Here is a 24,359-nt window from a genome sequence, read left to right as displayed (position 1 = left end):
CATTGCGGGGCAGTGCGGGACCAAAAATCGTGAAAGTGTCAACTAGGCATATAATGCCTAGTTGACACTTTCACGATTTTCGGTTCCCGCATAGTTCACGCACTGATATTGCGTCATGCGTGCCAATGCGTCGACACTTGCGGGAAGGGGCGGGACGATGAGCGGCAATGCGCAGCAATGCGTGAAGAGCGAAAAAAATTTTTCAACATGTTGAAAATTTTGCCACGCACTTCCCGCATTGCAGCAGTGCGTGAACTGTGCGCAAACTATGCGCAAACAAGTCGTGCCAATGCGTGCCAGTGCGTGGCGTAAAAACAGTGGGTACCCCACCCCCGGGGTAGTGGCACGCAGTTCGCGACTAGTTCACGACAGGGTCGCGCATACTTTGCGCATAGGTCAAGCATACTTCACGCATAGTTCGCGAATGACATGCGCAAAATTGTGAGTGCAGACCACGTGATCAATGTGAGTCGTTCTAATCAACGAACGTAGAGGGTGTCAACACCAGAACGTTGAATATTTAAATTTGCGCTAGATACGTCACAGAAATAGGGTGTCGAGAATATTTGCTGAAAGCACGTCGGGACAGTGCGTGAACACTGCGTGAACTATGCGCGAACTATGCGCAAACAATGCGCAAACATGTCGTGAACGTGTCGGGACATTGCGTGAACTGATATAGCCAAGTCGTGCCATAAAGTGTCACGCACTGGCACGCATTCATTGCGGGGCAGTGCGGGACCAAAAATCGTGAAAGTGTCAACTAGGCATTAGGCTCAGTGTGACTGCATGTGGTATGGGGATGCATCGTGTGTAGTGTACGTGTGTATTTCTGTGTGTGTGACTGTAAAATGCCAGTAGAGACCACGTGCGCATGTGTTGAGCGACACTTGTGGTTGTATCATGAACTGGGATTTGTGTGTGGATTGTGTGAGAAGTTTGGTGAAGGTGTAAGATTTTGGGCGACTTGATAGATGATTGCTCCCCCCCTCCCATTTATCTAGCCCCATGTCGAGCTGCAGCCACCCATCTTGATCCTTCCCCCCAAAGCTTGTCTCTCCTCATTCCTTCTTTTCTTCCAAACTTTATTTCCCTATTATTCTTGTTAATTTCTCCTTTTACAAGTTGTAATTCACTACGAACTTCATTATAATTTTAATGAAGTGTTTATCACCTCTTGTTTGTTTTTAAATATTTTTATATCTCTGTTCAAAACAAGAGTCTCGTCTATCCCTTTAAAAAAAATCACGCTTTGATTTTTTTTCTTTCATTCTAGTCTTAAATGGGAGTCTTGCCTTATTGGAATATTGGCAAGAAGTTAATAAAAAAAATGATGTTATTGTTCTGTCAGTAATAAAAGTAGAGATTCAACTATGGATATTTTTCAGTCATATTTCATTTAATCTTCGTTATTTCAATCCAAACATTCATTTTTTTCAATGATGTATTTCACCTTTGGCCAGTTCGCCATTTTCTTAAGTGACTGAAAACGTAGACTAGCCCCTTAATTCAGGGACATCAACCCTCGGCAATTTGTTTACATAACTTTCTTTGTCTCCGTCATGCATTGCACAATCTTGAGAAGCACATGTTTGGAAATCTGATATTCTTGTGGTGGTGGTGGGGGGGGGGGGGGTACGAGATTGCCGCCCTTTTCATTCTGTTTTGGTTTGGCTGCCACATGGCCTCTCTCACTGTGTGGAGAAATTAGGTCAGGTAAAATTTGCAAAGACGTGGATATAAGTTCATTTCAATTAGAGGCTGTGCAAGGCTAGGCATTCATGATGGATGATGGAAATTGCCAGTTTTGGTTCTGGTAGGCCTTTTTGTCATGAATCTGTGTAACTGATACGAACGCTTAACAATTCAATGACCTTTATGACTTATATCATTATTTTGTATGAATAATTTTAAGTCTTTTTTAAAAAGTGTCATTTAAATTAGTGCTGTAGCCGAACCGCCGAACCGAACGGTAGTTCGCCGAACATGGCACTTCCGAACCGAACCGAACCGAACCGAACACTAAGACTTGGTTCGGAAGTTCGGCAAAAAAAAAAAAAAACGGCTTTCAGCTAATAAATTTATAAGTTTACACCCTTTCTAATCATTATATTTGCGCATTCTCTATTTAATCTTCTTTGCAATTGTATGTTGGAAGTATGCGCTTATTTCGCGGTTACTAGATTTTGTTTTCATTTTCATGTTGACATTGTGGTTTTTACGGCCCTGATTAAGAAAGGAGATCCGATGAACGATGTTGCGCGAGCTTGCGCTATAATCATTTTACTGGCTTTCATCATCTCTCGCTCTGTGGCCGAATCGCCGAAGCATGGTTTTCGAAAACCAAAACTGTTTGAGTGTTCATTGGTTAAATCTAATTATCTAAAATATTGTTGTTTTTAGGTGGCGAACAAGATTCTTGTTTGAAAATCTTCAAAGTATTTTGAATGAACGAGCTCAATAAACTGAAAGTGAAAGATGAAGTACCATTAATATTACGAATTACGATACGATGTGATTAAGATCGTAACTCATTTATTGTTGCGGCGGAGAATAAAGATCTGATTGAGGTGATTTACATTATTATTGAGGTGTCGGCTCGCTACTGTCTAGTTTTCATGATTTTAGAGAGAAGTAAAGAGTTTTGAAAACGAGAGATCCAGTGAAAGTGGGAAATAAAGTGAGTGACTGTTAGAGATGGAAAGGAGAGACGCAAAACAAATAATATAGAAATGAGATGAGGTGAAGTTATCTTTTTTATTATTAACAATCAGATGAAAATAAAAATCAAACACTCATGAATGATTACGGTATAGAATATAGCAAGATCCCCTTCCCCTCGTTGACAAGTTAAATGAAGATAAAGCCATGCGGAAACATTCATCTCTTGGGGGAAAATGACCCCCATTCTTTACTTTTTTTTCCCTTTCTTATCAACTTCTCAAATTAACCATAAACAATTCGATGATCACTCTACTCCCCCTATCCCATTACAGTCGTAAAACTTTGCATCCCACTTGGTCTGTATGTTTATGGTCGAATGAAATCTGACCAATGAAATCATAGAAATCTCGGGAATTGCTCTTCAATCAGTGAGCTGAGTTTCGCGAGCAGACAAAGCACGTGGCTGTATGTACCGATGCGACAATCAGCGACATGCGATTGGTGGTTTAGTTCACCCATCGAGCGAATTAGCGAAAGGCGCATTACATAAGCACGCTTTCTTCGACACGCCCCTGGCCCGACTATGCCTACAGTTCAGTGCACTGGCGCTGGCCGCCTCGTATGTGATGCAATTGCCAATCACGTTTGGACGGACTGTATATATAAATATTCATGAGCTCAGAGTCCCGCTACAAGGGGACTGCATGCGCTGGCATGGCCTAGCTGGTACGAGTCGAGTGCGAGCGTAGTTAATTTGGCAAGTATCCAAAGTGTGGTCCAGGTATGGACGACTAGGAAGAGTCGCCATTTTAGAACTGTGAGTTACCCAATAAATCTGTCATCAGATAATCAAATTCGAGATAACAGTTGATTCGTTGAGCGCTATAACTTTCATAGTTTCATGTCAACAAGATAGAGATAAAATGGTTTGATGTGACAGAGGTACACGCGAGCACATGCAGTCAATCAAGTACAAATTGCTACCGGTACGCTACGTACCTGAATGAACTATAGCTTTATCAGTCTATCATTACCGAACCCCGAACCGAACCAATGTTCGGCAAATTTCTGCCGAACCTTGCCGAACCGAACCGAACCCGAACATGGCGCCTGACTTGCAGCACTAATTTAAATAACTTTCAGTCAAATATGTACGAAGGATATTTGTTCAACTTCATAACATTTGCAGGTACCTATATTGTATGATAAAATAAATTACCTCAGAATTGTACAAATTCAGAACTTTCTTTTTCTTTTACATTGTCTTTAGACACGAATACAGATCTTTCTAGATTAATTTGACAAATGGGCTATAACACTAAATAGTAAACACGCAAAGCTCACGTCAACCAAGTATCAAACATTCAAACTTGGATTAATTCATGGAGGTTCTACCTCCATGATTTAATCTGAATAGGTCTGTATTAGGTCCATGAATCAACTCAGATATCGTTCAAGCATCAAAATCCATCTATCATCACAACACTAAAATCATAAACAATCACTTCGAAGAAACAATGCGAAGGTCAAACCAGGGAAGTGTTATACTTCCCTGGTATATGCTAGCTACCGTGTATATATATACACACACACACATACACAAACGCAAAAAAGCCGCGAAATAGCTCCAGAAATTGTAGCCCTGGAAAGTAGAAATTGTAGCCCTGGAAAGTGGAAAAAGAGCCCTGGAAAATGAAAAAGTAGCCCTGGAAAATTTTTAAGTTTCTCCAAAAAGAGCCCTGGAAAGAAAAAAAGTAATTTTTTGGTTGGTGTGAGGTGAATCCAGTCATCCCTGTTCATGGGGACAAAAACAAAATTTAAAATTCTACCCAGTGAGTAAAAAAAAAAAAATTGACACCTCACAAATGGCCAATTAAAGGAAAAATTATGTCATGAAAAACACAATTTTATATACTTTTATGGCATGAAAGAGTATGTTTTCCAAATAATTTAAAAACATATTTAACACATTACAGGTTGTGGTCTGTGTTAATGCCTTGGATGACAAGGAGGTGTTCTTTGCAGTGATGTAAGTTTTGATTTGCATCAAAGTTAGTAAGGCATGACTGCAATGAATAAATTCAGATGTTAATAATCCTACAACGGTTGCATTTACATCTATTTCAAAACACCTTTTCAATAATTTTCATTATAGATAAACCCTATTTAGTATCAATTCTCAAGTTAATTTCAATAATGAAAAGGGATTTGCCAGTATGTTTACTACAACTCATGTACATGTACATGTAGGGTAAGGGTTATGACATTGGCATCTATGGGGTTCATTCATTGAAGTCATGCCTTACTCTGGCACAAGTCAAAGTTGACTTCACTGCAAAGAATACCTAATGATTATTATCCAAGCATTAATAGATACCACATGAATATGGTATCAAATTAATTGGAGAAGATACTCTCTTCAGCCATATTTATGTTTTTCATGACATATTTTCCCCTTAAAATGGGGATTTGTGAGGTGTCAAGTTTTTTTTTTACTAACACTGTATTGTAGTTTACTAATACTGGTAAATGTAAAGTATATATATATATATATATATATATATATATATATATATATACACACACAGTATATATTTATATTTAATTTAAATGAAAGAAAATAAAGCACAAAATATTTACATGGCGAATCAGAGGAACATTGTCCCTATCCTACATCATAATATCATATTGTAAGAGGCAATTATGAAACTCCAATACTGCTCTTACTACATTTACATATAAAAAATTCACAGCTTGTTTATACATTATTTTCAAACTTTCACCTCTCTGCTCCTCTGGTTTTTTTTCAATGAGTGAAAACAACTTTCTCTTTTGCCTTGATTTCCCAAATTTACCCTTTCCAACACTCTTGAAGGGTGAAGTTGACTTTTACATATAATGTTATTCATACTTAATATTTTCCACATCGACTTTTGAACGGGGAAATAAAAATGAGAAAGCGAAAAAAAAACTACATCCTTCAAGCGTCCCTCTGTAAAATTTCATCCCGCAACAGCGCATCGCGAATGATGATAATAAGTTTGATTGTGTTAATGATGTTCTGGATTCTAGTTTTGTACAAGAAGAATATTAATTTTTGTTTAAAGGGTAATGTATCTTTAACTATCAAAACTTTCCCTGCAATTAACAAGAAGAGATCAAGTACTGTACATGTATCAGAAGTAATTCATCATCTTTCTCCATCCTTACTGAAAGTGAAAACAAAACTTGTTCCTTTATAACAAATTTCCAGACAATTATTATAAAAGCATCAGTGAACACATACACATACACTGTACATAATAGTCATTGTGCATCAGATCTAAGACCCCATTCTCATTACCGACCTAAAACTAATTTACTGAAAACGTGTAATGAGAATGATCAAAGCGGTCTTGGAAGCGATAATAATAATAATAGGCATTTATATAGCGCCATCTATCTAGAAATATTCTATTCTGAGGCGCACAACAAAAGAAAGAATTAGAAAGTTTGGATGAGTGTCAAAGTGCCAATAACTAATACTGTTAGAAAAGATAAGACTTCAGTTTCGTAGATTTGAAGGTCTCCAGTGATCTTCCAAACTGGTTCAGAAAACCACCTCGCGATGTGGTTTTCAAGATCGCTTTGCCTCGTTAAACTGGTTTTAGCGCAAATGAGGACACAATCGTTCCTCGAGAAGCAATCTTCGCACATGTTGTGTGTAGCATGCCTACGCTGCGGTTTTGAATTTTGCACGAACTGAGAGCGTACCCATAGCAAGAAGATCGCTTTCCGTGTAGTGGCCATGGAGTGGTTTTGAAATCCACTTTTGGGTGATCAAATGGGACCGCTAGCAAAGCGATCTTCCAAACTGGTTTCCTGAACCGGTTTCCAGTAATCTAGTTTTGAGGATTGTAATGAGAACGGTGTCTTAAGGCCACCACACACCTTACGTCTGTTCGCGATCTGATTTTGGAATAAATCGCATTTTGTTCATTTTCTGAAAATGTGAATGGGACATATCATTTTATATAAGGTTAAAATTAATTGAAAGAATACTAATTTAACCATTTTGAAAGATTGCAAGCCATTATTTTGGAGTAAAGGCCAAATTAGTTTAAAATCGTAGCCAATCGTACGACTGCTATGACGTCATTACGACTAGATGTTAAATTTGCTTTTATTCTAAGAAGGATGATAGCATAGTCACAGATTTGAATATAGGTATTCGTATGATGATTTAGAACATTACACAGTAAAGATATTCAATGTCTCAATATTAACATCAAATTCTACTACATTTTATTCTAAAATCGGGTCGCAGACCAATTGTATGGTGTGTGGTCGCCTTTAGACTTATTCACACATTCCTAATCACATGACTAAATTAAGCAGTATATAGGAAGTAAGTGAATTCAAGGGAAGTAGGCAACCTAAAAGTTTAAAATGTACCAAAACTTCTCTTCAGTTTGGTTTGTTTGCTCACAAATTTTCCAAACATGCATAATATCCAAAACGAAACTCCTATCGATATTTTTAACTCAATTCAACACAGATAATACATTGACTTCAATGGGGATAGTAGGCAACCTAAAAGTTTAAAATGTACCAAAACTTCTCTCCAGTTTGGTTTGTTTGCTCACAAATTTTCCAAACATGCATAATATCCAAAACGAAACTCCTATCAAAATTGTTAACTCAACTCAACACAGATAATACATTGACTTCAATGGGGATAGCAGGCAACCTAAAAGTTTAAAATGTACCAAAACTTATCTTCAGTTTGGTTTGTTTGCTCACAAATTTTCCAAACATGCATAATATCCAAAACGAAACTCCTATCAAAATTGTTAACTCAATTCAACACAGATAATACATTGACTTCAATGGGGATAGTAGGCAACCTAAAAGTTTAAAATGTACCAAAACTTCTCTTCAGTTTTGTTTGTTTGCTCACAAATTTTCCAAACTTGCATAATATCCAAAATGAAACTCCTATCAAAATTTTTAACTCAATTCAACACAGATAATACACTGACTTCAATGGGGATAGTAGGCAACCTAAAAGTTTAAAATGTACCAAAACTTCTCTTCAGTTTTGTTTGTTTGCTCACAAATTATCCAAACTTGCATAATATCCAAAATGAAACTCCTATAAATTTTTTAAAACTCAATTCAACACAGATAATACATCGACTTCAATGGGGATAGTAGGCAACCTAAAAGTTTAAAATGTACCAAAACTTATCTCCAGTTTGGTTTGTTTGCTCACAAATTTTCCAAACATGCATAATATCCAAAACGAAACTCCTATCAAAATTGTTAACTCAATTCAACACAGATAATACATTGACTTAAATGGGGATAGTAGGCAACCTAAAAGTTTAAAATGTACCAAAACTTATCCACTTTGGTTTGTTTGCTCACAAATTTTCCAAACATGCATAATATCCAAAACGAAACTCCTATCAAAATTTTAAACTCAATTCAACACAGATAATACATTGACTTCAATGGGGATAGCAGGCAACCTAAAAGTTTAAAATGTACCAAAACTTATCTTCAGTTTGGTTTGTTTGCTCACAAATTTTCCAAACATGCATAATATCCAAAACGAAACTCCTATCAAAATTGTTAACTCAATTCAACACAGATAATACATTGACTTCAATGGGGATAGTAGGCAACCTAAAAGTTTAAAATGTACCAAAACTTCTCTTCAGTTTTGTTTGTTTGCTCACAAATTTTCCAAACTTGCATAATATCCAAAATGAAACTCCTATCAAAATTTTTAACTCAATTCAACACAGATAATACACTGACTTCAATGGGGATAGTAGGCAACCTAAAAGTTTAAAATGTACCAAAACTTACATGTATCTTCAGTTTAGTTTGTTTGCTCACAAATTATCCAAACTTGCATAATATCCAAAACGAAACTCCTATAAATTTTTTTAAACTCAATTCAACACAGATAATACATCGACTTCAATGGGGATAGTAGGCAACCTAAAAGTTTAAAATGTACCAAAACTTATCTCCAGTTTGGTTTGTTTGCTCACAAATTTTCCAAACATGGATAATATCCAAAACGAAACTCCTATCAAAATTGTTAACTCAATTCAACACAGATAATACATTGACTTCAATGGGGATAGTAGGCAACCTAAAAGTTTAAAATGTACCAAAACTTCTCTTCAGTTTTGTTTGTTTGCTCACAAATTTTCCAAACTTGCATAATATCCAAAATGAAACTCCTATCAAAATTTTTAACTCAATTCAACACAGATAATACACTGACTTCAATGGGGATAGTAGGCAACCTAAAAGTTTAAAATGTACCAAAACTTACATGTATCTTCAGTTTAGTTTGTTTGCTCACAAATTATCCAAACTTGCATAATATCCAAAACGAAACTCCTATAATTTTTTTTAACTCAATTCAACACAGATAATACATCGACTTCAATGGGGATAGTAGGCAACCTAAAAGTTTAAAATGTACCAAAACTTCTCTTCAGTTTGGTTTGTTTGCTCACAAATTTTCCAAACATGTATAATATCCAAAACGAAACTCCTATCAAAATTGTTAACTCAATTCAACACAGATAATACATTGACTTCAATGGGGATAGTAGGCAACCTAAAAGTTTAAAATGTACCAAAACTTATCTCCAGTTTGGTTTGTTTGCTCACAAATTTTCCAAACATGTATAATATCCAAAACGAAACTCCTATCAAAATTGTTAACTCAATTCAACACAGATAATACATTGACTTCAATGGGGATAGTAGGCAACCTAAAAGTTTAAAATGTACCAAAACTTATCTTCAGTTTGGTTTGTTTGCTCACAAATTTTCCAAACATGCATAATATCCAAAACGAAACTCCTATCAAAATTGTTAACTCAATTCAACACAGATAATACATTGACTTCAATGGGGATAGTAGGTTTTCATGTGGTCATATTTTGGTGTTGTTGAACGGATTCCCACTAAATTTGGGATGTGGTTTTTCATCATACTCCTCCAAGATATATAGTTGTAATTTTCAAGTTGCACTTTGCTAGCTATAATAGCCTACGTTATTGAATCACTAGTTCAATTCTACAAGATGACCATGATAAATTTTCTGTCTTTTTATATCCCTACATGTACATGTATATTCTAGATTATTTACAGTATTATTAGCAATCATAACAAAAGAAAAAAAAATTGTGAAGAAAATTGAAATTTAAGATAAATAAATGTAGTTGCAGTAAACGCTGAATTCACTTAAGTCTGTAAAACTAATATTTATTGTCACCATATCATCGTAGATCTTGTACATGTACATACATTTAAAATTTGGTTTATAAACCAAATTTTATGAAATCATGAAGTCTGTATAAAAGCTGGGAAAAAAAATCACATTGAAGATCGCCAACACAGATGAGCATATGTAGGACAGTGTATTATTATTTCTGGGAAAAAGACCCGACATTTGCCCGAAATGCCATGCTCATTTTGCAATTATTCAGAACATCCTTTGCAATTTTCTTTTGATTCACAAACACTTGGGTGGTCATTTTATTGGATTCAATACAAACTCATTTTGTAATCTACATGTACATATACATGTACATCATACAGTTATTTATCTTTCTATTACTACAAACATTTCATCTTGTAATGTACATGTATATTGTACAGTATGTACATCATTTTCATATGAAAATAATATTTTCATCTACATTGATGACAAGTGTGGATTTCCCATTGTTTGTGGTTGACTTCACGCGTGACATTTCACTATGGAGTGTGTTTTAATTAACAGCAGTTTGGAGTAGAATACTGCATGATCAGGAAATGAAACTGGCAGGACCTGTTTCATAATATAGCCAATTCGCAATTAACAGTTTAAGGCAGGCATAAAATTATTTCTTAACTTTCAACGGCTACTTTTCACAACTTACTTCCTAAATCTGCAACATTGGATAAGCTTTAATAATAATAAAAATAATAGCCATTTATATAGCGCCATCTATCTAGAAATATTCTATTGCGAGGCGCATTGTTATTATTATTACCCGGATTTAGCTCGAGCTTTAACATTGCAATGAATGGGGGTTTCCATGTCTCCCTTTTTGTTTAGTTTCCATGGTTCTTTTGAGCATTTGGGGCTACCCTAAATCATCTCAAACTCCCATGTATTTTTTTCTCTGGTTTAATATTTTATTGGGATTAGTAACTTGTTATATACCAAGTTGTTCTGAAACAGGACCCATATATCTTTAGTGAATGATTAAATTGGAAGTACGATAATTATTCTTCCATGTACCTGTATGATGATTTAAATTTTGGTTTTGGTGTTAATGTGCCATTCATTTTTTTTTTTAATCCTCAAAAAAATTGAAATTATCAATTTACACAAATCTCATAGTTCTTGTATCAGCTCCTTGGTGAATTATTAGAATTGGTATTTTTGTGATTACTTGACAGTGTACATGTATGTATAGTGCAGGATTTGAAGTTTAGTGTTGGTGTTGCTTTTTCATTTCATTTCACTATTTTCAATCCTTGAAAGAAAATAAATTTCATTTCAATTCTGATGAAACTCATAGTTCGTGTAACATCCTTCTTAATTTTGTATAAATCCATTGCTTTTTCTCTTTTCTACCCCTTTTCCTTCCACTATTCCTGTTTCTTGTCTTTCTGTATACAACAGATGAGGATGAATTCAAATAGGGTAAGTTTTTACATGTGCATGCTATTGAAGGGATGGTCCGGGCTGAAAGTATGTATAGCTTAATAAATAGAGTAGAATTCACTGAGCAAAATGCAGAAAATTTCATCAAAATCGGATAACAAATAACAAAGTTATTGAATTTTAAAGTTTAGCAATATTTTGTGAAAACAGTCATCATGAATATTCATTAGATGGGCTGATGATGTCACATCTCCATTTGTTCTTTTGTATTTTGTTATATGAAATTAGGTTTATTAAAATTTTTTCCTCCAAGAACTAGAAAAATTGGATTGACAACTGATTTTTTTAGTGCATTATATATTTATTGCTGCAACTTATTTCATTATTTATAAGGGAGACATATTATTCACACAAGTATGAAATAATGAAAAACTTATGATTTTATGTAATAACATAAGAAAACGGAAAGTGAAGATGTGACATCATCAGCCCACCTAATGAATATTCATGACGACTGTTTTCACAAAATATTGCTAAACTTTAAACTTCAATAACTTTATTATTTGTTGTCCGATTTTGATGAAATTTTCGGCATTTTGCTCAGTGAATTCTACTCTATGTATTAAAGATATAAATATTTTCAGCCCGGACCATCCCTTTAAATGAATTCATATCTGTAGATGTACACTCAGACAACTATCCTTGAAATGAATTGTTTATTAAACTTCATTTTAAGATATAAAAATAGTCCTTTCTCTTGCAGCTACATGTAATGCTGTGATCATATTTGCAAACCCTTAATGTTAACTTAAAGACAGGAATCACCTGAGATTTTGAAGCTAATCCTTCAATTAAAGGAAACCAAAATACAAGGAGAAAATCTATCTTATCAGAAAGAACAAAATGAGAGGAGCAATCTAAAATTTGTTTTATCGAAATCGGTTATAGAATATTATAAAGCGAGTTATGGAAGTTTGAAAACTTCCTTAATGGGAAATTCTGAAAATCTATGTACAAAACAAATGGAGAGTTGTCCAAAAAATCAACCATTCTGAAGCACATTTGCCAATTTGAGGATTCCCATAGAAAGTACATCAAGACTTTTTAAACGTCCATAACTTGCTTATTTCATAACCGATTTTTATGAAACTTGTTCTAAATTGTTCCTCTCATTTTACTCTTTCCATTAAGATTGCTTCTCTTCTTGGGTTTTGGTTTCCTTTAATTGCTGCGATAATATGACATCCCTATTGTGGGTATTGTCGGTACAATTTTGTTGGCAAAGCTTATGAAATAGAATTTAATTCAATGCATGTAAATCATAAAGCATTAAAATGATTCAACAAAAAATATGCATACTGTGCAAGTATTCATTCATCATAAAAAATATTTTCATTTTTAAGATATGCAGCTTACAGTTTGAATACATGGCAAAACACACTTGTGACATAGAAACTTCTGACATTCATTCATTATAAATCTTAATGATTCATTTGTGGAATGTTGCCTTGTTTAATACCATTTTTTGAAACATGCCTTTTTCACAGAACATACTGTACACGTACACATGTTGTCTTGGGTATTGTGTTTATCAAGCTGTCATGGTTAACAGTGGTTTTTTTCTTAGACCTTCTTTGTTTTTTTTTTTCAATTACGTAAAAGTCAGAGCATGATGTCATTGCAAGCAAGCACAGATACATAGCAAACTTTGTTGAATCCATTGTCAAGCATTCTAGTGAGGTCTGAAGTACATATCACTTCCTGCTTCTAAAGTACTCTTCATTCAAACAAGACTGCTTTATAAAGGAGCTTCCATAATTACACAGATCATGGACCTAATACTATGTCAGAGTAGTACATGTCGGTCCATGCACAGATCAAACATACAATTGGCTAGTATAAAGATTAAAAGGTTCAAACAAATTCAAACTCCAATTTTATTTAACACTCATCATAAACATTAAAACATGCACAGGTATTACGGTACATATTAAAGGTGAGATAAATATAAGGTATAATGCAATGACAGTGAGGGGTGTTGTATTGAGAAAGGAGATTCCTTTTATGATTGCTACCTCAACAAATCATAAAATTACGAGTTTGGAACATCCACACATAAAAACGAAGAGAAGTATTAAAGGCAACAGAACAACAAACTTCATGCCTAGATTATTTACAATTTCAATTTATAGTGTACATGTACTATTAAAATAAGAATTGTTTGTATTTGCATTTCAGAAACATGAATAGATTTGCTTGCCTTAATGTAAGGGGGTATATTTTTCCCTGTTTGTAGTCCTTTAAAAAACAATGAATTTCTCCTGCATGTAGTTCTTATTTTTTGGAATTTTTTAAAGAAAACAAATTGAATTGCTTCGGATATTTTGTTGCTGATAATAATGTATCTAAAAATTAGAAGTTTATGTCATGCTGTATTAGATTTGGGAATTGCCAAAATGATCAGAAATGAATGGAAAGGGAACATGGGGCTGGATGTTACAAACCTTTGTCTACATCAAAACATTTTCCCAAAGTAGCCTGATCTTCAATATAAACTGAAATATTCTATTCTAGTAGAAATCACTTTAGCTATTTTATCCATGTACATGTAGAACTCAACCACAAGTAATGTATGCACCTTTTAGGGCATGTTTTGCAACCAAAAGCAAGGTTTGTATAAAAGCAATTTTGCAGGCTCCGTTGAAATTTGATTTGGTATCTAAAACCCGCCCTCTGTAATGTTTATATTTGTATGTGAAAAAACCTTTTGAGCATTTTGCAAATTCAGTATTAGAAAGCTACAAAAATGTCCAGAAATTGTTTATTTGTGAAGGAAGGAGTTTTATAAATAAGCAAGACAAAGATACGCAGAATATTTTGAATGATAAGGCACCCCATCAAAATAACTTTTAATGTAAAATGTCAAAAATTATCGAATGAAACATATTTTGATTTGTATACCCTTCATATCATATTAAGGGCACACTCATATAATCTACATACATGCGCATGTGCTCATGAATTTGAATAGTGACATGCACTTTTAGGGACAAAGATAGGCTTTAATGACAATACATTGCTCTCTGTCAGTCAAACCACAACATTTATAAATTGTAGTTATTATGACAATTATCTATGGACTAACGACCACGATGATTCTCCCATGGCAATTATATTCATATTAATGGCCAATTATGATTCATTGATGACAACGTATCAAAAACAATTGACATGCATGTGAAATTATTTTGTACGCAGTTTATTTTTTATGATGATATGTGAGAGTAGAAAATCCATACCAAAAGAGTTTCAGGTCCTAAATATCAAAATGAATTTATCATATAAAATTATTTTTTATATTCAAGGGTTCCTTGAAGTTGTGATTTGTGATTTATGATGATCATTATTGTATTTATGCAGGTACATACACTGTAAATGATTTATGAAAATTGCAACTCATACTATTTATATCTGTTATGAGATGATCATTGACTCAATTTGATGATCACTGGTGCAATATTTTTCAGAGAGACCAGTGTACTTCTTAAATAAAGAAATACATTAAAAAAGTCAGTGTGTACCACGTTTTGTCCTACATTTTCCTTTTATTGATCTAAATATTCAATCTTTCAAATGATAAATTTATTTCAACACTGTACATGTAGTTAACAAAGTAGACTTATGGAAAAAGGAGTACGGAGCAGGATTTCTCAATTTTCTTTCTTGAAAAAGCAAGAAAAGAGATTATCCCGGTGACAGAATAATCTTGTCGCTTTGGGGCTGCCATATTGTTCTGTTTGCGACTTTTACATTTAAAGTCCATAGCAATTCTGGGGTAGAGTATTAACTAAGAATTACAAACAGATGAAACCACATGGCCACGCCCATGCGACAGTATATATTTCCAATTGAATCATCTATTTTCTTTCAGGATTCTGATCGACAACCAATGCTGTCCATTTTTGTGGATGTGAGTTAATTGGAATATTGTAACAATACTCAATGTACATGCCTGCAATTTTCCCTCTGCAAAGTTTGCTTCCTAAACAACACTAGTCTCTGTCATCATTGTTGCCAATTTGAAATTACATGGACTGTACTTCCAAAAGAATATTTGGCTAAAATGTTGCCAATTTGAAATCCTCCATTTCGTTGCAGGATGCTGATGGTCAAGGCTGTCCATTCTGTCGCTGTGAGATCCGAGGAACCGAACCGATCATCATAGATCCGTACCATCCGGACCGGACCAAGTCAGTTCGGAAGAAATCGGAGGTGGAGAAAGAGGAGGTTAAGACGGCAGATGGTGATGATGAATTAGATGTGAGTCATGATAAATTGCCAATTTGATGATGTCAATTATGATACTGATTATGTTGCGATGGTATTATTTTAGGAATTTTTATATTAGCAAGCTAGTGATGTGTGGGTTTTGTTGATTTGCACCAGTTCCTGTCTGTTTTTGAAGGGTCCTGTTTTTTTTGTAGAACGAGTGCACCAATTTAAAATAAAAATAATTGCCACTATTCAAATTAAATTTTAAATATTAAAATTAATCAACAAACCTAATAATATGAAGTTGATCTTTAACTTTTTGCTATAGCTGTTAGAGCCCTTGTTTTGTAAAAAAACCAAACAAACCATAAATTATCTCAATGTGCAGCATTGACAATTGGCATCATCCATTCACACTCCTGATTTTTGTAATTGTCACCTAATAAGCTTGCATATTTTGAATTCTGTTTATTATTAATTCTATTCAGTTTATGTAAAAATTCTCAAAATACCTGCAGTGACATTGATATAAACTTCTAATTTTTTGTCTGGTTTCCTCCTCTTATCCCAGATGCCAACGAACCATGCCCCTTCCCTTCCAACCCACCCCCCTACTCCACCAGTACCCTCCCATACCCCTACTCCGCCCGTACCCAGCGAGCCCGTCTATGCCGCCCCCAAGAAGAAGAATCAGCAACCCCCGTTACCCAGCATCCCTGGTCTCCCTCCACGGCCATCCCCCTTCTCCTCGCCGTCGCATTCCCCGAACATCTCGCCACGGTCTTCGGTCCAGTACGGGGGTGCGAGCAACGGGACCGACCCACTGTCACCGACGCCCCTTCTACCGCCCAGGAGGTACCTCGATGGGAGCACGGAAGAAGCAAGGCAAGAAGAGCCAGAGGGATCGTATCAAAATACTGGTGAGGATGTGCACGTAGAAAGATGTAAAAAATCTTTGCATTAAAAAAAATAAAAACATCTTGTTGAATAGCTCTTCACTTTGGGTAAAGGACTACATGTACATGCTACTTCCTTATCTACAAAAAGTGTGCGATTTAGCGCAAATATGGATTCCTGGGCCCCGATTAAAAAGAGTTGCGATTGATCCAATCAACCACAACTATGGAAAGCCAGCAACATCCATATCTAAAATGCATGCTTGTTCAAAATATTATAAAGTACAGTCCGACCTCTCTTATCCAGCCTCGCCTTATCGGGATCTCTTTATTATCCGGACGCACACTTGCCGAGATTTTTTTTGTTTTCAATTCAATCTAGTACGTGAGGAAATGAGCTTTGAATCTAAACTCAATCCTATACGCAAACTCACTTTGATTAAATATATTTTCCAATATAGTCTACATACAACAACATTATTTTTCATGAAAATATCTCACCCAAATCACCAAAAGATCTTATGCAGGATAATTTTCCAGTAAATCAGCTCGCAGTGCAAACATTTCATCACGTTCTCTTTTTGTTTCCCAAGAAAATCAACACATGTCTCGCTAGCTAACAATAGGCCTCAATATGGACAGCGCCATCTATCATGTTTGAGCCTACAGTCAGAATAACAATGGCTGACATTGCGAAGCTGCGATACCCGCCGCGATGATCTTATTGTAAAACTTTGTTTCATCGAGTCATTCTCTTTCTTTTGAGGTATGCTCGATGTATACCTCAACCATTTTAGCAGGTGAATTATCCAACAGTTATGGCCATTGATCGTTTTCATTTCCGTAAAAATACTGCCTATAATTTGCAGTGACACTGCAGTGAATACTGTCTGTACGCGCGCCCACTACAATAGATATGTAGCTACCGCCGTTGGGGAGCTGAGGCAGCAGCTGCGTGTATTTAATATTGGGTCTCCCAGATCCGGATAAATCCCTTATCCAGATTGGTGCTGGTCCCAACGTGTCCGGATAAGAGAGGTCGGACTGTATATTCTTATATTCGCTGTTTTCTTGATAATTCATTGTTCTTCTCTTTGTTCACAAAGGACATTGTGCAAATTCCTGGAGAAAAAATTATGACATTAACAGATTTCCATATAGTTAAGGTTAATTGGAACAATCATAACTCTTTGTAAGATAGGGCCCTGGGTTACATAACATTAGGCTTCACAATCGATCATGGGACTGATTTCTACGATTGATTGCATTGATTATTGGGTATAATCGATCATAAAAATCAGCTCTATGATCGATCACTAAGCTTTATGTCACCTGGCTCTGGTCAGTTTCTTAACAGACCAATCGGCAGATGCAAATCCAACCTGAAAGTGTGGGGATACATTGGTGAAAATGGCATAAATTCCAAATGTAGCATGGAAAAAACATTTAGTTAAAAAAAACAAATTTTCATTGATATGAGATTTAATCAAAGAATTTAAAATCCTGGTTCGGATGGTAGAATGTGTCTATATAGTTTATCAATAAAAATTACATCTTTTCCACCTCAAGACACCGGTCATTCCAACTTATTTTTCTACTGGGATTGGGGTCCTGTCTTTAACACAAAGAGTTAGGATTGATCCAATAAACTTCTACTATGGAATTTCATTAATGTCATAATTTTTTATCCAGGAGATTGTTACAATGTCTCTTTCTAGGATAAACAAAGAAGAGCACACTGGATTGTCAAGACCTGATGAACGCATGAATATACATCATACTCACAAAATATTTTAAACAAACATGCATTTTAGATGTTGACGTTGCTGGCTTTCCATACTTGTAGTTGATCAATCGCAACTCTTAGTAAGACGGCCCAGATCTGGTTCATGCTTTCATGTTCCTGTTCCAAAAGTTTCTACTTAACATTATATACTTGCATAAAATACATCTGTTATATACTTCGCATTTCATGCTATATCTTGCATTGTGTTCATATATCCCCTTTCTGAATAATAAATATAAATAAAAAAGATAAAAAATGGAAAAGCATCAAAGGGAAAAGATGGTTTTTATATAGTTCTGTGCATGAATGAAAGTGTATTACCTGTATAGAGGTCAATACTGTCCTATGTTATTTTGCAAAAGGAAGCATAATAATGCATTTTGCTGTAGAAATTCTTTCTCTTCATATTCTCATTGATATATTTTCATTGTTAGGGGAAGTCCACCCTGATTTCAAATTGGCTATGAAAGAAAAGATATGAGAAACATCAATTTAAGCTTAGTAAGTACCTTTCATAAAGGTCGACGATGATTGAGGCTTAAAAGTTTTTTTAGTTTCATTACTTCATATTCAAGCTCCTCTTTATTTGTTGGGTACTTTAAATTTCCCAAACTGCCATTTTCCCTAGAATTTTGTTGTGAATTTTTACCCGTGCATTGAATATATATGGTACAAACAGAAAATATTTAATATACATGTAATGACACACATTTATGTCAAACATGCTCTTTTATATGAAAAAAAAAATGGATCTATTCACCATACATTAAGAATAAAAGGAATTTATCATACACAGCACCTAAAGCCGGCTCACACTATGCGATTTGTTGCGATCCGATTTTCAAAGAAATCATAATAACATTTGATTAGAACATTCCAACCAATAAAATCTTAGCGATCCGAGGTGAGAATAGTTGTAGGACTACTGAAAATTCAATGTAGTTCAAACCAATAATGTAGGAATAAAAGCAAATTCGGTTCCAAATCGTAATGATGCATCATCGGCTGCGACTTATGATGTCATTCCTAACATTATGCTGAACTTCAAATAAAGTAATTTTTCTTTTTGGAACTTTCATATTTAATGCCAAATGTGATTTATTAAAAAATTGGATCGCACTGATTGAGACGGGCTTATAAAGAGAGGAGCTTGCTAATGATGTCCAAGATTAAAGAAAACTTGAAAATTCTATTATTCTGTTTACGGATGTCAAAATTTAGCCAAACATATACATGCACTTTTCCATTTTTTTTTCAAATGAGCTTTTATAATATCAGGGTGGACTTCCCATTTATGCAAATATTTTCTTCCAACATCTGCCTATTTCTGATATTTATGAACCTTTTATTTATATCCAGTCCTTTACTCTGCTTTCATCATTCTTACTTGAAAAAATAATGGAATTCTTTAAAAAAAAAAGCAATCAAGAGATGCTGTGGAGTATGAATAATAGAACAGGAACTAGTGCAGATATGCAAACAAATAAATGATGCATGTAAATAAAAATGAACTTCCAAATTTTTCCGAGCAATCCTTGCAAAACGTTGGATAAATATTAAGATTAAAAAATGCTTAATACATGTAAATCCCATTTTTTTCATTTTGTGTGTATATTAGTGGTATTTTGGAAGTTTTCTCAGAGGTAATGCAAAAGAGGTTGAACTATGGAATTGCAAGATATGCAATAGAATATCCTATAGCTTTAAACAAAGCAAAATAAACAGCTTATATAAGGATTAAATGTAGATGAATTGGGGTGCAGACTTCATTTTCTTTGCACTAAATCAGGGTGCAGACTGTCTCTTTTGTGCTCATTAGGGTGCAGACTATCTCCTCTTTGCGCTCATTCTGAAATCCTTCCTCTTTACCATTTCATTTGGCAGCTCCTCTCAATCAGCCAGTATTTGATCCATCAGGTCCCCTTCCTCCATCCCATTCCACTGGTTCATCACATGACTCAGGGTGTGTCACAGCGCCCTCTACGCCTTACATCAGCGCCGAAGACCCCGCTAGTCTTCTCTACAACGCCGAGGCCATGGAGCGTCTCCGGCAACATGCCGCCACCGCCTCCAACCGCCCCGGCAATCCCTTCCGACGCTCCATCAGCGAGACCACGGATGCCAACGCCGCCATGATGTTCTCGAACCTCGCCGTGGGCGGTACCACGGAAGGTGCCACCGGCTCAATCGGTGATTTTCACATAGATTCTTTTCTGAGCTCACTTTCCGGTGCCTCCACCGCCACCACGGGGGATCACTCCAACACTCCTATATACCAAAACCAACCCAATCTTCTCAACAATGACTCCTCCCACTCCTCCCCTTCATCTTCTAACCTGGATCTTTCTCAGTTTTCTCAAGCTTTGCCTCCCATATCGACACAACCCTTTGGCGCTGGCCCCATTGGAGGGCAGGTCAAGGGTCACGGGTTATCACCTCTTATCATGCACTCTGGTCACGCTGGTTGTCACGGTGATGGGGACACTGATCAGGAAACGATCTACTTGAACATCACACCTCAAGCTTCTTCCAGCTCACATGGTAGCTTTTGGTCTTTCCTATTTTATCATCACCATCCCTACTAATCCTGTATATGTAGTGGGCTTTGCTTCGTGACACTAATAATTTCGTCCTACATGCCATTCTTTTTATTCCATAAATATTTTGTTTGTTAACAGCATGGTCCTGTGAAAATAAATCAATGGCGATTCTGTGTTGTAACCGTTTGCTATTTTTACAGCTACGTAGATCCTCTTCTTTCATATCCTGCAATACATGTTATAAATATTGACACAATTGATATTTTATACAACATGACTAAGAAATATGCATGCTTGGCTTCCCTGTCTCTCTCTGTACATGCTGCGATATTGTGCATATGAGTAAATTTATTGATTTCTGATTAATTTTGTCCATTCAGTGGCTATTAACAAAGTATTGACCAGAAACGCAGGCTGAAGTGGTTAGAAGCAAAGAGAAATATGTAAAATAATATCGCAAGAAAAATTATATGTAATACTCGCTCGTAACCTTCTTAGAATCTGTCTAATTCTATCTAATTCCCCCTCATTAATCTCTGGAAAAAAACCTGCTTTTGAATAGTGTGAATACATCAATAAAAACTGCATTTGCCATTTCCGATAAAGTCTGTTTCATTTTTTTTACAAGCACAATGCCAACCGCGTTCATTAATAGGTGTGATCCCAGTGCATGTTTAGCTTGAGCAATAGCAGTAGGCAAAATAAACAAAATATTTTCAGGAGCTACTTTTCACAACTTTCTGCCTAAATCTCAACATTTAAGCTTTAACATTGCGATGAATGGGGGTTTCTAGGTCTCCCTTTTGGAGTTTCCAGTGCTTTTTTGAGCATTTCCAGGGCTAAATTGGCCCCAGCCCCCGTGTATTTTTTCCCCTGAATACAGTAGCAGCACATTATGGAACATTCTTGTTATTTCACCCTTTTACTAATTCATTTTTTTTTTCATGAAAAAGTTTGCCCATTGTCCACTTCCACAAATGAAGGAAAGGGGCATGAGACTAATAATCCCTATCCATGGCTCATTTTCTCACCAGTTTCTAACACAACATTTTCAATATTCACGTTGATATGATTCCAATACTCATTATTTACTGTCTATATTTTCATGAGCTTACTTACTAACTTTCATGCCATATTATTTGCCACCTTCCCAACTTCTCTTTCCATTTCATATCATCCTTTTCTAAGCCAACCTCTTATCCTTTTCTTTATCACTATGATCATTTTTTTTAATGGTTGATGAAAATTCAAATGAAGTCTTGTCATGAATGTAGGCCTGTTGTATACTGTTCTGTTGGTGACTGATGATTATTTGCACATACTTAAACCCTGTACCTCTGTATAATGTGATTTTGATCAGTATGTACTGTAATCCGTTTCCCTCATACATGAAAATAAAAACATGCCAGGTGGGTGTTTCATATTAAAGGAGAATGAAACTCTTGGAGCAAGTTAGCTTTTGTGAAAGCAGAAAAATAAAAAAATAAGATCAACAAAAGTTTGAGTAAAATAGGACTAGCAATAAAAGAGTTATGAGCATTTGAATGTCGAGATCACTAATGCTATGGAGATCCTCCCATTGGCAATGCGACCAAGATCTATGATGTCACACACGTACAACTCTCCCATTTGGACACTGAAAATATACCCCAAAACATTTCTTTTTGCTCATTCTAATCATATGACAAACGATTCATCAATGATATAATGTTGTGAAACCTCTGTACTTGTCATCTCATAAAGAGAACACCTCACCTTGTGATAGACTCTATAAAAGTGAGAATATAAGTGAAATAAGTACTAAAGTAATGAGGGAGTTGTACGTGTGTGATATCACAGATCTTGGTCGCATTGCCGATGGGAGGATCTACATGGCACTAGTGATCTCAATATTCAAATGCTCATAACTTTCTTATTATTCATTCAATCTTCCTCAAACTTTCAACAATGTGTTCCTTTGATTTTTCTCTTTGATATGGATTCAGCTGGTTTCAAGGGTTTCATTCTCCTTTAAGCTGTTTGCAAGTTAGGAGCGACTTTAAGAACGACTGGTGACCCTTTCTTATGCGCTAAATAATCACCAATGAACATTGAATGTTGAATATCATTTACCACAAGAAAGGATCACCAGTCCTTTTGAAAGTCACTTCTTAATGAAACAGCCCCCAGATTGCTTGTATTGGGTTCCATTTGCAAACAATATTAAAATGTAACAAAGATCAACTAAATCTTTTTAGCCCACAACTTTGTTGCACAGATACTTCTTCAAATTCAATCTTACCCATAATACACAGAGAAGTGGATCATTTATGATTTGGTTTTTGTTCTCATATGAAAAATAGGCTTTGACTGAAAGAGGAAATTTGGTCGATGTTAGAATCACAGAATTTAATATGACTTAAACCCACTGCAATAGAACACCTACACCAGACCATATGCTACTGCATGCATGCTACTTGTACACAATGCACTTATTCACAATTTTGTACTGCATGTATTGTATTAGTGTTTAGAACCAACGTTTCCTTTTCAGTTTTGTTTTCTTGTGAAAGTTTTGTTTGATTGATACTGGTTTCACTGTCAGTGGCTAGCAATTGCACTTCCTTAATTTGAAAGAAACCAGGAAATCACTTCATAAAGCATCTTGTCAGTGAGTTTCACTAACTAGACAACTGTTATAAGCTACTCAAATCCTTGCATCTGAATGGCTCAGCAAAATTTCTCGGTGAAAATCACTTCTTTGTGAAACACTCCCCAGGGGTGTTTCACTTTGAATTCCAAGTAATTTTCAATTGTAAGTAGCTGAAGACCAATCATAGGGATTGGTTTTGATTTTATCTATTGAGTTGTAATTGATTTCAAACAGATGAAACACGTCAAACCCATAACCGTGATTAGAAGATTAGTTCCATAAGAAGAGGGGATAAAGAGAAATAAATTAATATTATTCATCAAGATCAGTAAGAAAATGAGAGAAATAAACAAATTTTAGAACTTCTAAATCAACTTTCTATAGGATCCTTAAATTGGCAATCATTTTGGTCAACTTTCAATTTGATCCTGGGATCAGAGTTATTTCAAAATCATGGGCTATTATGTAATGGGCTAAAAATTTTAGATTTGCAAATTCAATAAAAAATATTTTTTGTATTTCATATCAATTTTTAATCAAAGGAGAGGTTTTTGCTTGATATTAGGGATTTGAAAAAAAGAAGGAAATTGATAATTAAAACAAGGAGAAATCCACAAGAAAGCAAGCTTGTAATTATGTAATCAAGACAGGAAATGTAAACATTGGAAAAGAAAACAGGAAAGAAAGGATGATAATCTGAAATGACATAGAGCTTCTTGTAGGTCTATTTTTTCTCAACTTCGTTTTAAGATTTCCTCCATTATTTTTCATGGTATGGCTTTTCTCTAATTTTTTTTAGACAAATAATGTAATAGTTTATACATGTATCTTCACATGCATGTGTACAAAATGGAAAATTGCACAAGCTTCCCCAATCTATTTAACTCAATAGAAATAG

At 35.2% G+C, this 24,359-nt stretch overlaps 1 protein-coding gene across 1 annotated transcript in view; it reads left to right on the top strand.

Moving 5' to 3' along the window:
• The first annotated feature begins 3,445 nt into the window (after positions 1 to 3,445).
• Positions 3,446 to 24,359, top strand: part of LOC129266383 (uncharacterized) — a 38,640-nt gene continuing 17,726 nt past the window's right edge. Inside the window, exons 1-5 of the mRNA XM_064103480.1 lie at positions 3,446 to 3,481; positions 11,354 to 11,374; positions 15,494 to 15,655; positions 16,179 to 16,527; positions 20,174 to 20,830. Of these exons, the coding sequence (XP_063959550.1) occupies positions 11,354 to 11,374; positions 15,494 to 15,655; positions 16,179 to 16,527; positions 20,174 to 20,830 (1,189 nt within the window). The 5' untranslated portion in view covers positions 3,446 to 3,481. The remainder of the gene's footprint in view (positions 3,482 to 11,353; positions 11,375 to 15,493; positions 15,656 to 16,178; positions 16,528 to 20,173; positions 20,831 to 24,359) is intronic.

The sequence above is a fragment of the Lytechinus pictus genome, chromosome 8 (assembly GCF_037042905.1).
Source record: "Lytechinus pictus isolate F3 Inbred chromosome 8, Lp3.0, whole genome shotgun sequence".
NCBI classification, from domain to species: Eukaryota; Metazoa; Echinodermata; class Echinoidea; order Temnopleuroida; family Toxopneustidae; genus Lytechinus; species Lytechinus pictus.
Note: the sequence above shows the minus strand (reverse complement) of the source record. Positions and strands in the feature narration are given on the sequence as shown.